The following is a 19,868-nucleotide window of genomic DNA, read 5'->3' as shown; positions in this document are numbered from 1 at the left end:
CTTCCACAGCTTCTCCAGGAGGATCTGATGGGAGAGGGCATCGAAGCCTACATATATATATATATATATATACATATATATATACACACACACACACATATATATATATATGTGTGTGTGTGTGAGCATGAGAGAGGGAAGAGGACTTCTAACACTTATTTTCTACAAATCTTCCCAGGAACAAAATGTTTTTATGAATGTTCATGAAGAATGAGCCAAAATAGAGCAGTCTGAAAACGTTCGCTGAATTTTAGGATGGAAAAAAATGGCCATTTTTGCCAGAAGTATTTATAGAAAAAAGCTATCACTGACCTTAACATTATTTGCTATGTGTTCTGTGAAGTTATTTCAACTGCTGCCAGTATTTTTCTGTCATTTCATGAAGTAGCTCCACAAAAAATGGGAAATGGATGGGTTTGGGCCACCCGTGACATGGCCACAACTTCCCCGAGCATCTCTGGGTCTGGTGCTGCCAGCGACCAGGACACCCTCTTATGGGGGGGGGGGTCACTCAAATGAAAGTTCGATAAAATATTACTGAAAATTTTTCTCCAGTATTACCTTAATATTGAAGTCATATCCTAACGTAGCGGAATTCTGCAAATTCTAAATAATTAAAATTTTCCAGGACAATCCCAGACGTACAAGCTGGTTACTGTGAGGCAGAACCGGCTGTGCTGGGATGTCCCTGCTGTATTAGCCAGGGTGTGAGGTGGGTGGCAGTGACCCCCCAGGCAAGGGGTGGATAATATTATTACTATATATATATATTTTCCATATAATCTACAGTTTAATGTCTCCTGAACAAATCCTGGTGGTTGAGAGCTGGGACAAGTGGGCCATTGCAGATTCCAGAGAAAAAAAAAACATACAAACGACCAAAGGCAAGTTAAAAACTGCCATTTTGGGTGGGCAAACCTGATTTTCTGCAGAGGAATGCGACCTTCTGATGAGCAAAGACCAAAGCCCTTACCTCCCACCTACTCTGAGGTGTGAACAAGCTGGTGTGTGTGTGTCCCCCCCTCCCCAGCACCATCAAACCCATAATGTAGATGAGCCCGAATTTTTCTTTCCTAATTTATCTTGGCAGCAAACATTAGCTTAACCAACCGCCACTGTAAACAATTAAGGCTTATCTCATAAATCAAAAAGGAGGCTAATTACCCCAGCGCATGCCGTGCAATAACGAGAACCACTTCTCACTGCTGCGGCCGCTGTGGTTTACTCCGCGGGCGGTGCGAACCCCTCCGCAGAGATCTGATGTTCCCCCCTTCAGCCCCAAAGCCCCCCGGCCCCCGAGGAGCCTGACATCCCAGGGAACCCTCTTCTACTGCTTTATACAGCTTTTCTCCAAACCCATGCTATTTTTTTTACTCGGGATTTATGTAAAAGACAGACCCAGGCCCCCACGCTGCCGGTTGCTTTTCTAGGTTTGGGACCCACCTCGTGATCTGTACGGGGTGGGGCGGGGGCTTAGGGGTCTGCTCCAGCCCAGGCTGGCGCCTCTCACTGGGATAAGACCCTAGCTGAAACAGCTAATCCGTAATAGGACAGAAATATGTCTTTATGGGCACTGCCCTATTTGTATCCTGCATGTAAAATCCCGTGCAAGTTATAATTATGCCCACGGTCACTGCGCCTGGGCGCCCGACCTGAGACCCAGCAGCGCTCTGGAAAGAGCGGGGTCAGGTGAAACGTGCTTATCTGTATAGAAAAATGTATGTGCTCTCACTCCCTCTCCAACAATAATATATCCGAGAGAACAACAACAACAAAAAAGCAGTTGGAAGGAAGCTGAGGAGCACGCCTTGAACCCAGCGGAGACCGAGGTGAATAAATCCCAGAGGGTGAGTAAGGCAACGCCCGGCATCGCTCCGTGGGGTGTGGGACAGGCTGCAAGGAGCTGGGTGAAGGGATGTACGACCACAACGAACAACAACAACCCCCCCAAAAAATATCGAGCACCAGAGAAGAAACAGCGCCGAGAGCAAACCACAGCCAGCGGGATGGGACCTGGCACCCCTCCAGAGGCTATTTCTGCCAGCTGACATCATGCCCCGCATCCTCATCCCTCCCTGCTCCGGGGGAGCCCACGCGGCTGCGGTGCCCAGGAAAGGAAGGGGGGTGGAAAGAGGGGTCAGCAGAGCAGCTCCAGACCCACGGAGCCTTCCTGCCTCCCATCACCGGGGCTCAGTGAGGACCCCGATGGCTGCAGGTAAGGGATAAATCTGCAAATTTGCAGATAAATCTGCAAATCTGCAATCACGCAGCCGGCCTAGGGCAACACCCTTGCTTATTACAGCCCAAAGAAATAAAAACCCAAAAGGTTATGGCTGCGTGGAGGTCCAGCAGAGAAGGCTTTTTTTTTTTTTTTTTTTTTTTGGAGAAGAGTCGGAAAAAAAAAAATAAAATTCCTTTGATGCCTTGTGGACCCTTCACAGGCAAGCTTGGGAACTGGCCCAAGGGAGCGGCGAGCGCCGGGGTGAAGCAGCCCTGGCTCCTGGGAGAGCAACCCCTGGGTGGTTGCATCCCACCGTGCCCACGCCAAGGGACTCGGGCACGACCAGACCCCCACCCCGTGCAACACGTACCTTCGATGATGTGTTTTCTCGAGAGGCCTCTTTCCGTCTCAGCTCTGCAAAGCGAAAACAGGTACACGGCTGTCAGAGATCTGAGGTGCTAACAGCCGGCGACAGCTCATTCGGGGTGCTGGTTTAAACATCCCAAAAGCCAAGCTACAGCTTGCGCAACAGAGAGACCCTGAACCTCGTTTGTGTTCCCAATCTCAAAGGCAACATCGTCTGGGATGAGTAATGCCACGGGTTTTAACGTGGTTTGTAACAATTTAACACGGTAACAGCCCTGCTATGGGTCTTGCCTGACTGTAAAGCTCCTGTCTGATGCTCCCTGCCAAGCTCCGACCCCTTCAAAGACTTGGCAAAATGAGAAGAAAGGAAATAACAGCAGCACACCACCCCTCCGAGGTGCCATAAATCTCCACCTGGTTGTACAGCTGTAAAAGGGAAAAGCACGCAGCAGCAAACACCGTTACCAGTAAGTGTGAGACTTACTTTCCACCCCAGTAGAGTTTTGTGGTTATGACCAGGCTGGACCTCCTGCAAACAGAACAGAAAAATTACTATTGTTAAAAATAGTTAAAAATATTATAAAAAATAATCATGATCTAAGTGAGCAAGCAGGATGCTGCCCATCGGGAAGCAGTGGCCCTGCCTGGTTTCACAGCCCCGGGCTCGGCGCAGGCGTTTGAGCAGCACTATAATCCTTTTTATAACAGGCCACGTCTCCTCCCACGCTCAGGGCCGCTGCTGGAGGGAGCGACCGTAGGCTGGGGTCCAGAAACCAAAGGTAATTCAAGTGAAGTGACAAAAAAAAAAAAAAAAAAAGACAGACACATTTTAAATTATGGAGTAAGAAATCTCCAGAGTGCTTAACCAAGGGCTACAGCGCTGTTCTCTCCAGGTATCCAAGTCCAGGGCTGCTCATTATCATGCAGCACTCCCAGAGATATTAAAACTCCAAGGGTGATACATTCACTCAATTAATCTGTAAATTCCCATGTGATATTAAATCAAAGATTTAACATTTGCAAACTACCTTGCTACATAACTGCATGCGTACAACGCGCAATTTCTGCAGCTTTTGCTAGACTTAACTTTTTTCCTTCCACAGTATCTGGAATGTTTCTTACTGGATAATCATTCCCCTAACACAGGGGATACTGATTTTGGAGACAGCGCTGCTAGAACCCATTCTTCAGCTGAAGGCTGAATATGGCACACATGGGAAGCCTTTAAAGATTATGGAAATGCTCTTAAAACTACACAACATATGCTAATGTGCATCATTTAAATTAGGTATCGTCTCCTACCAGGCTACCCGAAATGAAGGCCCATCACGGCTTTGCATTTTTAATACACAGCCTTACGTACACAGATAAGGATGCTGGCACCCAAATCACCCATCTCGACACCCCGTTGTGTTAATTGTGCTGCGCACGGGGCTGGCGGTTTTGTGCCGTGGTCGAGGTGGCGCCGCAGACTCGTGAAGCCACCGTCTGAGCTCCCCCCCCCAAACCCACCCCAAAAAATCACGAGAGCGTTTTTGTTTGGTGCTTGAAAGGAGCAGCACCGCCCTGAACCGGCAGCCCCCAGCCTTGGGCCAGCACCCCCCAACACGCCTCGTTTTGTAAAAACCCGGCGGATTCTCCTGCGCCCCGGGGGGTTCCCCCCGCGAGGTTTGCGGGTGGTGGGGAACGCCGGCCAGCGGTACGGTACCTCCAGCCCTTCTTCTTCAGGATGTTCCCCAGGATCACCTCGGCCCTGCGGGAGAGAAAGGGCCCCGTGTGAGGGGAGACACGGGGCTGCTGGACCTCAGCTCCATCCACGCCAGCTCCCGGCCCCCGCAGCTCTGCCCTCCCCTCCCCGGGTGACCGTGACCCAGCACGAGCTGGGACGGGGTGGGCACACAGCCCCGTCACAGGGGACGGTCCCCTCCAGTGGCACAAAGCACCTTGTGTGTGTGTGTGTGTGTCCCCATTCCCGTGGGGACAGACCTCCACCCTCCTGCTTTGCGTCTGCTTGAACCCGCTCCGCGCAGGCAGAGCCGCTTTGTCCCCGCACCGGGGACGCGATGGCCCGGTCCAACATTTACACCAAATACAGAGCCATACAAACCAGCCAAACTCAAATATATTCGGGATGGATATTTTTTTGCTCCCCCACCCCATTCCGCAGTGACACTGAGAGCATCAGCTCTCCAGAGCGGTTCCCCGTGCCGGGAGCTGTCGCTGCCCCCGGCCACTCATCACCATTAAGATGCGCGCTGACTTCATTTATTCAGGATATTTTTCTCCCTGTGCCAACAGCACAGTGATAGATTTCAGTCTTCAGCTGGGTACAACAAGCTTTTGATGTTTTATTTTGGTTTTTTTTTTTTTTTGGTTTGGTTTTTGGGGTTGTTTTATTTTTGTTTTGTTTTTTTTGTTTGTTTGTTTTGTCTGTTTTTTTTTTTATTATTTGTTGTTTGGTTTTTTGTTGTTTTGGTTTGGTTTGTTTTTGTTTTTTTGTTTTGTTTTGTTTGGGGGTTTTGTTTTTTTTTTTTTTTTTTTGAGTGCTTCCAAATACAAAGGATTTTCTGTTCCCCCTTGGGGAGGAGGGGGTTTCCCAAGCCCTACCCACCCCCGGGGTGACCGTGACCCAGGGAAGAGCAGAGCCGGGCGGGGGGACCCCAGGGCACTCACTTGCCGGCCGCGTACACCTCGGCCGTGTCGAAGAGGTTGACGCCGCTCTCGTAGGCGATGGTCATCAGCTGCTCGGCCACCTCGGGGAAGCAGAGACGGAGAGGTGAGGGGTGGCAGACCGCGTCCCGAGCGGCCAGCGGCTCGTCTCACCCGGGGACAAACCCCTGAAGGTGCAGCAAAGGGGCTTCAGGAGGGCTGGGAGGGGTGTTAGCATCCCCTGCCCTGGGGGTGAGACGCTTTGGCAGGGCACCCAGGGGTTCGTGAGCTGGCCCAAGAAGCACCAAAACACAGATTTACATCAACTTCCCTTTGGTTCATCCCGGGAGGAATTAATCTCTTCTCACAGAAACCTTCTAATAGGAAAGTGGCCAAGAATTTAATAGGGTTGTAGAAGATACCCTGCAAATCCGCAGAGTCCAACACAGAAAGGGTATTTTCCACGACAAGAATTTAATTTCATTTTTTTTTTGGCTACCCAACTGTCCTGCAGTTCTCCAGATGATTTCATGGGGTATTTAAACAGCTGAAGGTCATTTCATGTGATGCCCATCAGAGCCCCGCCGCTCCCTGGGGGGATTCTGCACCCCGGGGGTGGGTGCTCGGCCAGGGCACCCATGCACGGCCAACGGCCTAAGGGTGGGCATCCCTCAAGGACAGGGCTGCACTTCAGTCCTTTTTCTCCATGCGTGAACACTTTGGATTGACTTATTCTAAACAAGGAGGGCAGGAGAGCCAGGGAGGGACTTTGTAATCAAAACAAGCCATCTCACTTCAGCCTGAGACGTCAAGAAACAGGAATTAACTCAGGGATCCACCATCAGTGGAAGAAATACCACCAAAGTGAATTAACAAGGAAAAAAAAAAAAATTAAAAAAAATAGCCCTTTGAGTTCAGACTCCTGGGCTGTTTTCCTTCTGCCAAAGTTATTTTGGGGTTTCTGTCACAGAGGAGAGGGCAGGCAGCTGGGAGGTTGCTCTCCCTTTGATGACTGGCATCTGCAGCGTACCTGAGACGGAGGGAAACCCACGTGCTGCCCAGCACTAGGAAGGATTATTAACTGAGATTAAGAGCCATCTGGTACGGGCAAGAGTGTGTAGGAAAGCCAGGCTCATTTTTATTTGTTTCATCTTATTATGTAAAAAATAAATCATCAGGCAGCTCCTTGTAAGCCGAGCCCCTGTCTGTATTTATGACTGTTGCTGATTACATACATGATGCAAAAATAGTTTCTAATTTCTGCTCCATGAGCGGTGCCACTGCCAATGGTAAAGGAGGAAATATCGCTCCAAACAGGATGGAAAAGAAGATCGCTTTAAGGGATACATGGGGTTTTTATTAAAGTTGATCTCTGGAAATGTCAGATTCATTAAGGTTTTTTGTAGCAGAAGCACAAGCTTTGTATTGCTGTGCATAGTAACTCTGCCATTTCCTCGTACAGAAACAAGCTCCTCTGGTTTTGGTAGCCATGGTTTCATTTAAAAATATCTCATCCTGATTTTTAATTCATGCATTATACTTACATCAAGTGTACTTACATCAAGTATTACTTACCTCGTCTGAGATTTGGCCTCCAAAAGTGACCCATGTCCCTAGAAGGAACAAAGTAATCTGTTACTATGAGAGGGTTTTGATGACCAAAAAAAAAAAAAAAAAAAAAAAAAAATTGCCCTACCAAAATTCAGTCTCCTTGGGATTAAATTGGTTTAAAATGGGGTTAATGGGCAGGATGGGGGCAGGTGCTGGAGCCCCCTCTCCGGGGGGGAGAGTGTGGCCGGGCACGCAGACCCGGGACTGGCACATGAACCTGCTCAGGGAAGTGCCAGTAAGATACCGTGCTGCCAAAATACCCCATTTTATTGAAATCTGAAGCTCTTCGCAGAACTGAGCTCATTTTCCAAAGCTGCAATTTGACAAATTGGGAAAAATTTAGGATGCTGCCGAAACATGTCATTTGAGGAATGAAACTCTTCCTAATTTTGCGCTTCATCATTTAGCATCATGCAAGTCAAAATCAGGAGGGTAGGGGGGGGAGAAAAGAAAGAATGAAAAAAAAAAAGATTTCCTACTGACATGAAGCATTTAAAAGTCACTTTAAAAAGTGACTTTTCCCCCAGGAACTTTTCCATAAAGCCAATGGCTGACACCAGCACAGCCGTTGAGCAGCACTTTCACCAGCTGGCTTAAAAAGTAGCTGCAGTATAGATTTAGTTGCAGACTCTGGTCTATTATTGGGAAAAACTTGGGGTATTATTTCTTTATGACCACTGCTTCAAAAAAAAAAAAAAAAAAAAATCCTGTGGTGAAAACAGCATGTGGATTTAATTGGATATTCCTAAATTATAGGAATATTATTCCTCATATACATGTTGTGTGTATTATATATATTATATAATATAGTAGCATATATAATAAAGTGTATATACATATATATATAGGGAATACATATGTCCTAAGGCCCTGGAAGCAAGAGACAGCAGCGGGCTGGGGACACGCCAGGTAAGACGGAGGAGAGACCGCGATCTGATGCTGCCAAGGGGGGGAAAACAATTAAATGCTCCCTGCCTGCTTGCACTTGCAAAGGACCTGGTGCAACAGATAAATAAAGGCTCTTAAATCTTCATTAAAAATCTACTGGTTAGCTCATTGCTCACAGTGAGCACGGGAGATGAACCCTGAGAAGGAGTCAGAAAGCAAAGAGCGTCGGCTCTTCTCTGGTCACTCCCTGGTTAGAAACAAAACAAGGAGAGTCTTGCTCTATTTCCCTCAAAAAAGGTCAATCTGATTTTTTTTTTTTTTTTTTTTTTTTATACATCAGGTTTCTTTGAGTACAAATAAAGTTATTTATAAAGACGCTGGGCTTGGCAGTGCTTGGTTAACAGTTGGACTTGATTTTAAAGGTCTTTTCTGGGCTAAACAATTCTATGATTCCATGCACGTTTACCACGTATTTAAACTGAAACTCTTGATTTCCTGCAGAATAACCCAAGTTCCCACTGATCAGCAACGCATAACACAGCTAATGCTACCGAAATAAAAGGAATGAGCAAAGAGCATATATATTTCTAGCTAATTTTGCATTTACTTCTGCTCTCTGTAAGGGCAATAATCAAGTGATGGCAGCACTCGCCGAGCCCTTGCTACGCCTTGCTGGTTCTAGACCTCAGGAAAGGTACTTTCTCTTATCTTTGGAGTAAAATGGTCTGGTTCCACACAATAAAGATAAAAATAGGCTTCAGTTTATCATTAAGCTTCTTTATGCAGGTGAAAAAACATCCAAATGAAGCCTGATTTCCATGTTAAAGCTTCAGAAGCGTTATTTTTATAGGAATACATTAAAAAGCCTATCTCCTGAAAAATGGGTTGAGACTGTTTATCCCAAAGTGGTTTTTTTGCTCAAGTATGCATACAGGTCACCAGCACAGGTGAGAAGAAAAGGAATTATTTATACACTTTGGGCTTTGCACATCTCTTGAATTTACGTGTCAACGACCTTACAAAACCAACCGTGCCCCACCGAGCAGCAAGGAGTAACGGAGAGGCAAAGTGGCTCATGTGAGAACAACAATAATTTTACCTCTTTAAGTATAAATAGCAAATATATGTAATATTGGGTATACCTGCCCTGAGACTTCCCATCTGCCCCACCACACTCCCAGACCCCAGTGAGGGGGATGCAAGGGGCCTGGGACCCCTGAACAGCAAGCAGCATTGGGACCACATGGGTGGGGAACCCTCAGGGTATTTTGTTTTGTTTTGTTTTGTTTTGTTTTGTTTTTTCCCCCCCCATCTTGATTATTGCAAAAAAACAGGCAGGGAGGGGAGTTTTTGCTCAGCAAGGTGATCCCTAAAGCATCAGACGCCGTCAAGAAAGCGAGATGCCGCGTTAAGGTCCTGGCCAGATCTGGGAAGGCAGCACACAAATCTGCCTGGGGCGGGGGGGGGAACCCACACCCAAAGGGCTGGGGCAGCTGCCAGGGCACCCGCTGCTCCGCTCTGATTAAAAAAAAAAAAAAAAAAAAAAATCCCACACAACAAAAAAAACATCACTCCAGAAAGCGCAAAGGCGCACTTGGCATTTCAAATGCCTGAGGATGATTCACAACCTCAGCCAACGGGAGCACTTTGGAAGAAAAATATACTAGAGAAAGACATATTTTTTTAAAAATCACTACTTTTCCCTTTTCCAAGTATTTGTCTTGTCTATCCCAATCCTCTGTCTATAAATGCAGCCCCTCCACGACGCGGCGTGGCAGATTGACCTCCCACTCCTGCCCCTTGCCCATCCCGCTGCTCCCTCGCATTGGAAAGCAATTTCCCAGCTGGATATCCTCACCTTCAACAGAGGCATTTATGTATTAAAACTGGATTTGGCTCCATTTCCATCGCATCCCAGAGCCTAGCAAGGTGTGGTTATTAACGGGTTATTTGCTGATGCGAAATTCGCCACTTGATAATGTCACTGCCAGCAGATGTGTCACCTCTGCAGGCAAAAAAAAAAAAAAAAAAAAAAAGAAAAAAAAGAAAAAAAAGAAAAAAAAGAAAAAATTCCTGTCTGGAAGCCAAAGCTTCGCCTCCTGCCAGTACAATTTTATCCCTGGCTTGCTCCTGGCGAGGATGATGCCACATGGAGATCTGGCACGTGGCTCCGGCGCTCGAGCCACCAAAGGCTCAGCCCCGCGCGCCGCGAGTGCCGGGGTGCAAACGGGACCCCCCTTCGCCGCCGGCCCCGGCCGGAGGACACGTGGGCTTGGCTTTGCAAAAAGATTTTCCCCAGAGCAGAGCACCGAGAGGCAACGGCAGCAGCCGATCCCTTTCTGCTCACAAACAGGCAATTTCTGTACCCGGCTGCCAGCCCGCGGTATCCCGCCGGTGGCTGCAGGAACCGCTCGTTTTGGGGAGGTTCCTTCGGCGTTTTTGTACACGGAATTGGATTTTTGGGGGGGTTGGGATGGCTGGTTTTGTCCCGCTGCTCGTTTCCTCAGAGCCGGAGCTAATCGCCTCATTGGAGGCTGTCTCAACATTCTTCTTAAAAAAAAAAAAAAATAAATAAATAAAAATCAACAGGCAGCCCCTCCACAGGCCGAATTCGCTCCGAATTAACTACAAGAATAACGTGACCTCATTTTTTTCGCCCCGCATCGCAGTCGCGTTTCAGAGCCAGCATCCCGCAAAGGGCCTCCCGCCAGCCCGCGCGCCTACCCAGCGGTAGGCTACTAAAACTCCTCAAATTAAAGCCTCGCCTGGTGTTAACTTGCTCCAAGGAGGAGGTGAAAGCCCGGCCCAGGACAGGGCTCAGCACCGGGGTGCTGCAGGAGCCGGTGGCGGGGGGGTGCAGCGATGCAGGAGCGATGCTCGGCCGCTGCCGCAGCGAGCCTTCCCAAACGCCCTCCGCTCGTGAAACACGCGGCTAACACACACGCCCGACCTCGCTGGAGCTGCAAACAGCACCCAGCAAATGAAGAATTAATTGGAGAGCGTGAGCTGGGAGAAGCAGGACGTCATGAAAGGGGACGCGTTGCCTTAGCACGGCCTGCCTTTGATTCCTGTGCCGCTTCGCATTCCTCTCCGCTTTTTCATACTACAGGGTGAAGCACACTCCCACCTTGCTGAGATTTTTGGAAGGCTTTTAAGGAAGATTGCTGAGCCTTCAGAAACTTTAGTAAACCTTAAATTAGATTTTCATGCTACCGAGCGTTTAGGGAAACACATTTATCTTTTAGGGCACTGCGAAAAGAGAAGCTATTTCGAAAAGTCGTAGAAGCCACAACCTGAAGGATCTGCAGCGGGAGGGGAGGACACACTGTGCTGCAGAACAAATACCTGCACGTTCAGGAGAAGGTGGCAATTGAATTGCAGGAGTTCCAGCCTTCCTCTCTGCCTGCACACACTGCAAGGGCTGCAGGGCTCACCGCTGCTGGAGCAGGTTGAGATGCCCTGGCCCCCCAAAACAATGCTCTACCCCCCCCCAAAGCGATGCCCTGGCCTTGCCCTTGCCCACAGCAGCCGCTTGCTCCCTCCTCAGCCCCCACTTATCCCGCGCAGCTGCGCTCACAAAAGCTCAATATATTTAGATGTTGCTGCAGTTCCACATGCTCAAAAAAAAAAAAAAAAAAATCAAAGAAAAGCTCTGCAAAATGCTTTTTCCTGCTGCTACTTCCTTTCCATCGCTTTTCTCCACCACAACATTAGCTCTTGGTGAACTCTACGGGTGATAAATAAAAACTCCGCACAGATAAGACGACAACTCCTTTCAAAGCCTGGGTCTATTTTAACCACAAGAGCTCTTCTTGGTGGAATAGGCCTTATTTATACGGCTTGTGATACAGGGTGACTTTCACAATTCACTCTATTTTAAAATCAAATCTCAAAGCATGTTGGAAAAAAAAAAAAAAAAAAAAAAAAATGAGCTAACCCCTCGGTCACCCGCCCTGTGAGCCCGCTGGGGGTGGAGGTGCCCATAGCCAGGGTGAGCCCCCAAGGCGGGCAGAGCCCAGGTCCTTGCCAGCCCCATTTGCCCCCCCCGAGCAGCCCAGCACGCCCAACCGCTTTCCTAAAGACGTGCTGGCACCTCTGAACCCCGGGGGGGAACACAAACCCCCCAACCCCTTTAACATGGGGCCGGAGGGGCCCCGACAGAGCAGAGCATCCATCCCCGGGGGCTTTGCGCTTGCACCGCGGGGACGTGCTCACAGCCAGAAGAACAGCCCCCTCCTTTTTACAGCATTCGGGGGTTTATTCACATATACATGTACTTTTAAGCTTTCTTCACGTGAGTGGTTCAACGGCCGTCAAAGAAATTACTCGCACGAGTAAAGCCGGAGCTGTCCAGTCCATCTCACACGCTCTTACCAGCAGCATCACTGCGGGTGCCGCAGTGCTTGTAGAGGCCTTTCAGGTAAAATATTGATAAGCCAGGCTTTAGTTTTCAAACCAGTATGGAACAGAAATAATAAGGTGTGCACGCCAGATAAAATAAAATAAAAATTCGCCCGCAGCCCAGGCAGACTGCCATCGCCCCAGGACGGGAGCTCTGACACTCGAAGCTCTTGGGGTTGTTCAGACAGCTCAGATGTGGTCCCTGCAGGCTATCGCTTGCGGGGGTCTGGTCATATTAGAAGCTTTTTATGCCAAGGCCAAGTGCAGGCTGGGGCTCTGAGAGAACATTTTTTTTTTTCTTTTTTAATTTTTTTTACTGAAATACAAGAGCAGCTCCCACCCCGCCAGAGCAGCGCGTGGCTGCAGTAGGTGCCGCAGAGGTTACTCACCCAGCCCGAGGCATGAGACTCTCAGTCCGGATTTTCCAAGGTTTCTAGAAGGAAAAGAAAATAAATTAGATAATATTGCTAAGCCCTCAAGGGACACACAGCTTAACCCCATGGGAAACCAGCAGCTGGAGAAGATGAGTCCCTGTTTTTGCCCAAATCATCCCATTTCCTCCAAAAGAGGTGTCTTCTCCTTTCAGCGGGACGCTGGCTGCCCACTCCAGAGGGTGGATGCACTGTGGGGCCAGGAATAAACCCAAATAATTCAGATGTAGCTCACACCTGATGCCATTTGGTGTCCCATGAATAAGGCACCTGCGTTTCCCTCCCTTTCACCATCAGTTGCTATTCATTGATTAAAGTATTCTCCTTATTCGGCTTCACTTTTTTTTTTTTTTTTTTAATTCACTCTCACACTTGTCAAAACATTCACGTCCATCAGAGCAAACCCACCGGGGCTCCTGAGCTCATGTGTTTCCCCCCTCCCCCTGCCCCAAAAGCAGCAGCTCAGGATTTCCCAGCCCGAGGGGAGGCAGCGCCTTGATCCCGGACACCGGCTGCTTTTCAGCATCAGCAAAATAAAGTTAATACCCTTCTCCCCACCTCCCAGAGCCAGGCTGGAGACAAGATAATTAGCTGTGAGGCCTTGAAATGTGCCATACATTAAAACCCTACCCTGACTTAAACCTGTCACTGCAGTACAAAATACCCTTTTAATTATACCCTCCTGCTTTAACCTTTACATTACAGCTGGATCTGTGCAATTTTTTTGCCAGATCGAGGTGTAATTTAGGGACCATCTATCTACCTTCTGCGGCAGAGCGCCGCAAACAACCACTGCACTTTTTGCTGCTCCTGATGAATTATTTGAAGGCAATTTAAAACAAAAAAACAAAAAAAAAAAAAAACAAAAACCAAACAAACCAAAAAGCTCTGCTCAACCACAGGCTGGGGACACTGAAAAGGGTCAGACAGAACAGCCAACATGAGGGCAGGTCGTGCCCTGCTCTTTCAGCTCTTTCTCTTTTTCCACCCTTGGTTTTTGTGGCCATTTCAGGTGGTCACCCATACAACACGATCTCCCGCGTCGTGCCGGGGAGGTCAGGTGAGCCAGCCTGACGCCAGCAGGCAGCCCTGGGGGTCACTCCCCTCCCCCCCCCCCATTCCCCAGAGCCCCCCCAGCACCACTGCTGTACCCAAAATACAGCACAGCTGGAAGGAATTTGTCCTCAAGTAGCTATTTGAGAAGCTGGAGCTGCATTTCCAGCACTACGAGTCCTCAGGCTCACAGCACAGTTGGGGTAAGCACTGACCTGATTTTTTTTTTCTATTTTTTATTCTTTTTTTCTCTCTTTATTTTCTTTTCCTTTTTTATTCTTTCTTTTTTTCTTCTTTATGCTTTTTTTTTTCCCTTTTTATTCTTTTTTTTTTTTTTTTTCTCCCCTGAGTAAAAGAACAGCCAGATCCCTGCATAACAAAACCCATCCGCTCACCGAATAGCGCAAACGATGCCAATCCTCCCCTGCTCACCCGCACAAATCAGAACCCTTCAAAAGTTCAAAGGCAAACCCCCAGCAGCAGCCTCCGTGCTCCAGACAGAGCTGCAACCCTTCTGGCAGGCAAGAGGAGCCCGGGCTCCCGGGACTGGGATTTCCACATTACTTCTGCAGACAGCCCACCCCCCCGCAGAATGCCATTTGGAGAAGTGCTACTGTGCGTTTCCAGTTTATGCTTATTTTGTAGAAGAGTTTGGGGGTTTGGATTTATTTTTTTTGTTCTGGATTTTTTTTTTTTTTTAAGTCCTGTTCCTCACTGAACTATTCTTTGCCTTTCAAAGTCTGGCTCTGCACAGGCACACAGCTGCGAGGGCACTGCTTGGCCAAGGAGCTGTACCCCTCTCTACATATATAGATACACATCCACACTTATGCCCATTTATATATATAAAAATGCACATCCATACCCTCAGGTACGTATATGCACAGGGCTCGTTCCCCTGCACACTGGGGACCCAGGGGGTAAAGCAAACACACACATAAACCGGGCTTTGCTCCCGTGAGCCACAACCAGCTCTGTGCAGAGCCTGGTCCACTGATGAATTGGGGCAGAAATAGCATGTTTGAATTTCCAAAGCTGTCTTTGCCATTTACGTCACGTACGTGTGACCTGGGCACTTAAAAAAAAAAAAATAATTTATAAGTCAAGAGAACTGATAATGCTGAGTCTTTGCAGCTAGCTGCTCAGGTGGAGTCTAGCTGAGCCCATGGTCCAGCTTGGAGAACATCACCAAGTTGCAGCCCCTTCCCATCTTTCCCAGCCCCCTGCTTGCCCACAAACATTTCACTCAACCATACACTCCAATTAACGGGTGGGCAGCGTGAAAGCAAAGCAGCCACACTGACATGGGGAGCTGCAAAACCAGCTGGGAACTCAGCCCACTCGGGGTGGCTCGCCTCCCAGCGCCGGCCTTGCACTGTTGGAAAGCTCACAGCCACTAATTTGATTACTGGTCCTGTGGCTGAGCAGTAAATTGTCTGCAAGAGTAACAGTTCTCCAGACCTGGTTCTTCTCTAACCCCTTAAAAAAAACAAGAACAAAAAAAAAAAAAAAAAAAAAAAAACACCAAAATGAAGAAAAACCACCAAGAAAAAATAATATATATTTTTATATATTTATCTCTATCTATATCTGTTCTGCAGCTTCCAGGTACACGTGTAGATATTACACGCACACAGATAGAGATAGATAGATATATATAGACACACATGCCCGGAAGCTGCAAAATTGCCAAGTAAAATCAATGGCTGGTTTCTAAGTAACTGGACAGCAAAAGCCCTTTGTGCTTCCGCTGCGCTAATTCCCACGTCTGAGACACTTAAGCAGAGCTGAGCCGGCAGCGGCCCACACAGAGCCACCGAGGACGGAGCGGCGAGCAAACCCTGGCCGAGGGCACCGGGGCAGAGCACGGCCCAAGGGCTTCGGGGGCTCCGGGGGGATGGGATGGGATGGGATCCACTGGGAACGTGGCAGGGTTCTGCCACCCCCCTCCCCAGAGGGCACGGGGCATTTTCTGGGCCAGTGGTGGAAGCTCTCGGCGATATTTTTTTTTTTTTTTTAAGGCTAGAAATGATCTTTTTAGACAAAATGATGGGATGAATTGCTGAGTTGACGCTCGTGTGCTTTCCCTGGGGGATGCTGAGAATCTGGCCAGCGCCGCCTGGAGCCCGTTGCCCATTTCACCCACCTCGGGCCAGACCCAGCGAGGGTCTCCGGGGGGGGGACACGGTGGCCAGAAAAGCCATGGCCCACCCACAGCACGTGGCTCCACAAGGGAAGGGGAAGAGGGTGTTTTCATGCCTTTTTTTTTTTTTTTTTTTTTGATTAGTAGCCATCAGACAGCCCATCAGCATTATTGCCCCGGTCATCTGTCCCTGTTGGGCACTAACGCCATGGGGAGAGAGGATGGGGTTCCCCCCACAAGCACCCACCCCCCCGCCCCGCCGGCGGTGCCAGTCGCGGCTGTGAAAATCCCGAGCATGTCACCCCATCTCCAAGCCCTGACCTTCCCTGCCCGGAGCAGGCAGCCCAGCCTCCCAGATACCTGGCACCACCCCTGCTTCTGAGGGTTTATGCTGACTCTGTCTAATCACTCTTTCAGGAGGGGAAGGGAAAAAAAAAAAAAAAAAAAAAAAGCCCTTTTCAAATTGGAAGTCAGCACTGCTGAGGGATGAAGTGGCCATTAAAGAGGACGTTGCAGGAGGCTCCACTCTCTCAGGATAACTTTGCCTAACCTAGATTAAAAGTCAGCTCTCTTATACGTACTTTTTTTTTTTTTTTTTTTTTCATTAGCACAGCTCTCTTACTTCTCCTCTCGCTGATCTCCAGCTTCCCTTGCACTTTGCAGAACTGGAACAATTGCACCGCTCCCCACAAATCACCGCCCAACCCCACCATGCGGAGAAGCCCGGAGGGTTTTATCTGCTGCCGTCCTCAGCTGATGGGCAACCTGCTCCTGGACCCGTCCCTCCGGCTACAGCTTGCCCCAGCACCTTCCAAACCGCTTCTAGTTGCCAGTCTGAAACCAGCTTCATTTTCCTTACCCCCAACTTGCACCACGAGCGAGACCCGAAGGTGTTCAGGGCGTCATCCCTGAACGGTTTTAAAAGCAAAGCCCGAAGCCGAATGCTCCGGTGCCGGTGTGGCAGAGCAGAGCCAAAAACCTGGGACGAAGGGGGATGAGTGGGATGGGTGTGTGGGAGCGGGGGCAGCCCCCCTGCACGAGAGAGAAGGGATTTTGTGGGCAGCCCCATTCAATGTCCGCGGCAGAAGTGAGGCAAACCTCACTGAAAGCACCCAGGTCACCAAAACCTTTAATAAAGGACATTTATAGCCACGCTCGTCACATTAAAGGCCATCAGCACTAACTTGCACGAAGGGAAGGGACGCGCCGCACTGTTTCGGCTGTTTGTAGCTCTACGAAAGATCTATTTTATGTTTAACTTTAAATCTTTCCAGTTTCCTTCTCCAGGGAGCAGGACTGGGGCAGGCGAGCACGCTATGGCAGCATTGCCCTGTCCCCGGGACCCAACAGGGCAGGGGATGGTGAAAGATGTGGGGACACAAAGCCCCCCCCCCCCCCCCCCCCCCCGAGAGCCCAGCCTCGCACGCTGGTTTAACAAAGTTTTTCTTTCCTGGCCTAAACCAAAGGTGACATTTTTCCCTGCCTGCGCAGCCGGGAGCTTGAGCGAACACGACCATCCCCGCAGCACCGGCGGCTTCGCCAGATTGCGCCGGGTTGACGAGCGCAGGAGATTAATGCCTGATTCACTGAAAACACAGCTTGTAACTCAGGGATGTTGTTAAAAATACACCGAGGTACCAAAACAGCATGCGGGGAGGGACGACGCTTCCCTCGACTAGGCTTTTCCGAGCGGAGGGAAACAGCCAAACATCCATTTCCCGAGGAAGTGCCGGCTCTCGGCTCCGAGGTGCCGGTGGCAGCACCCGTGTGCCAGCAGCACCCGCTGGACACCCACCAGCACCGGGCAAAGAACCGGGCAGCACGTGCCAAGCACCCAGTGGGGAACAGGCTGGGACGGGCTCGTTAGCCCAGGGCCCGCTGGAAAGGAGCCACCTGAGCTCAATCAAGTCCTTGTTTTCTCTTCCGCGTCCGTGCCCGCTCCTTCCTCATCCTCCTCAGGCTGAGAGACCTGGACAAATCTTTGCTCAACTGGTCGTGCCTCTTCCCAGCCTGCAGCAAACTGCAGAGCTCTGCCCGGGCAGCGGCGCTCAGGTCCCCGTGACTCAAAGGCACAAAAAGGCTCTCAGATCCCCTCCTGTCACCAATTCCCATCTCCCTAACATCCCCACCACTCCGTACCGGTGGCTCCAGCCCCGGCTGGGGACCACGCGTGGCTCCGCGTCCCACCACAGCTGCTCCTTTATAAACGGAGAAAAAGAAAAACCACCACCAGAACTCCAGCACACAGCTCGGGTTTTGACCATGGAAGAAATTATACTCAGAAAAGATACTTTGGTTCTGGACCTGCCGTGATGCTGAATAAGCCTGGGTTAATTACGGTTTTAGAACAAACAGCTAAATGAGGCTCCTGGGTGCTCACAGGCTGACACCAGCCAGTACAGGGACGTGGAGACCATCACCATGAGCACAGCCCAGATCCAGCCCTGCAAAAGCCTTCGGTTCCCCAAAAGCTGGGGGGGAGAATTTAAAAAAAAAAAAAAAAAAAAAAAGAGGGAGCATTTAATTTTTTAACCACTTTGCTGTGAGCAAAGTTATGGGCAAAACCAAGGAAAATACTGAATAGAGAGATGTATCAGATATGGACGATGGGTAAGACGAGCTTGTTTCATGTCTGAGGAGCCAGGGCTCAACACGCATGAGAAAGGCCAAGGCAGCAACTTTTGGCTTCAAGAGCTCTTGGGCTCAGCATCAGGAAGCCAAAAAGTGACAAAGGGAAAAGAAAGGGCTAACGTGTCCTGCAGAAACACAGAGGGGTGATGAGAGCAACGAGAAGCACCTGGAATAAAGGCTGACAGTAAAAAGGCAGGGGAAAAAAAAAACAAAAAAACAAAAAAACCCCTAGTTTTTCAAGAGTCTCAGAAGCAAAATCCCATTCCCAGGGGCTTTTTCCTTCTAATGTGGCCATGTAGGAAGATTAAACTTTGTCTGAAACATTAATTTTCATTAAAAAAGACAAGAACCCAAGGTTTAAAATTAAGATTAATATTTGGCAAAGAAAAGTGAGAATAATTTGACAGTGCAGCAATCCTAAACCCATTTAACTCCTTCCCAGGAAGGATATTTGATGGGGATGGCATCTTAGAGCACTGCTGGCTACCTGCAAGTCTGAAATCATTCCTGTGATGACAAAGAAAGAAGACTTACAAGTCAGCTGAAAAGTTTTCCCCTCATTGCTGGTTTTGCTTTTAAAAGCCTTACAGAAGCTACCCTGCAATCCTCCTAACCGCCCCAGGGCGTGCATGGGCACTGCTCCACCAACAGAAATTTGCCTATAACAGCATAATGCAAGTGTTAATTGTATAAAAATAAACTTGGAACTTGCTGCGGGTTGGGGTTTCAGAGGCTCTCCCCGAGCTGGCAGAGACGGACGCGCGGCGGCTGGGGCTGAGAGGGAAGAGGGGCACAAAGGACAAAGCCAGGGCAGCCCAGGGGCCGGGGCTCCCCGATTTCTGGCACACAAGGGCTGGGCTCACGGTGCAAAGCCCAACAACGCGGTGCAAAGCCCAGCAGGGATTTGGGTGCAAAGCCCAACACGGTGCAAAGCCCAGCAGGGTGCAAAGCCCAGCAGGGTGCAAAGCCCAGCAGGGTGCAAAGCCCAGCAGGGTGCAAAGCCCAACATGGTGCAAAGCCCAACACGGTGCAAAGCCCAGCAGGGATTTGGGTGCAAAGCCCAGCAGGGATTTGGGTGCAAAGCCCGGGCGTTCGGGGCCCTGCCCTGCTGCAGGGACATCCTTTTCTGGGCGCTCGCAGCGATCGTCCTGCTCACCACAGCCCCCAGCTCCTCCTCTCCCACACGTTCTACCGTATCTTCCTATTAAGAAGTTTCTGCAGTATTTAACCAAAGTTTTTTTTTTAATCTCCTCTGCTCCACTCCATTACACCATTAGGAAAGCCCTTTCGCTGGAAGAGCTATTTGCAAGCTTCTTCCAGATCTTTGCTTAAGCCAGCTTTTTAAGTAATGCTAAACCCATTTCTTGCTAAAAAAAAAAAAAAAAAAAAAAAAAAAAAAAAAAAAAAAAAAAATCAGTCTTTCCCTGTGATGCTGCTGTCCCAATTAGCTCACAGGCTACATGGGGAGTGGCCA

General features: G+C 49.2%; 1 protein-coding gene across 3 annotated transcripts in view; it reads right to left on the bottom strand.

Annotated features, from left to right (window-relative positions):
- Nucleotides 1-19,868, bottom strand: part of KCNAB1 (potassium voltage-gated channel subfamily A regulatory beta subunit 1) — a 70,367-nt gene that overhangs the window by 12,591 nt on the left and 37,908 nt on the right. For all 3 annotated transcript variants that reach the window (XM_042798766.1, XM_033000069.2, XM_042798775.1), the window contains exons 2-7: nucleotides 12,526-12,569; nucleotides 6,812-6,849; nucleotides 5,261-5,340; nucleotides 4,296-4,340; nucleotides 3,072-3,116; nucleotides 2,592-2,635 (exon numbers count right to left, since the gene is read on the bottom strand). In XM_042798766.1, the coding sequence (XP_042654700.1) occupies nucleotides 2,592-2,635; nucleotides 3,072-3,116; nucleotides 4,296-4,340; nucleotides 5,261-5,340; nucleotides 6,812-6,849; nucleotides 12,526-12,569 (296 nt within the window). The remainder of the gene's footprint in view (nucleotides 1-2,591; nucleotides 2,636-3,071; nucleotides 3,117-4,295; nucleotides 4,341-5,260; nucleotides 5,341-6,811; nucleotides 6,850-12,525; nucleotides 12,570-19,868) is intronic.

This window comes from Tyto alba, unplaced genomic scaffold (assembly GCF_018691265.1).
Source record: "Tyto alba isolate M040663 unplaced genomic scaffold, T.alba_DEE_v4.0 Super-Scaffold_10, whole genome shotgun sequence".
Classification (NCBI taxonomy): Eukaryota; Metazoa; Chordata; class Aves; order Strigiformes; family Tytonidae; genus Tyto; species Tyto alba.
The sequence above is the reverse complement of the archived record's forward strand: the minus strand, read 5'-3'. Positions and strand labels throughout refer to the sequence as shown.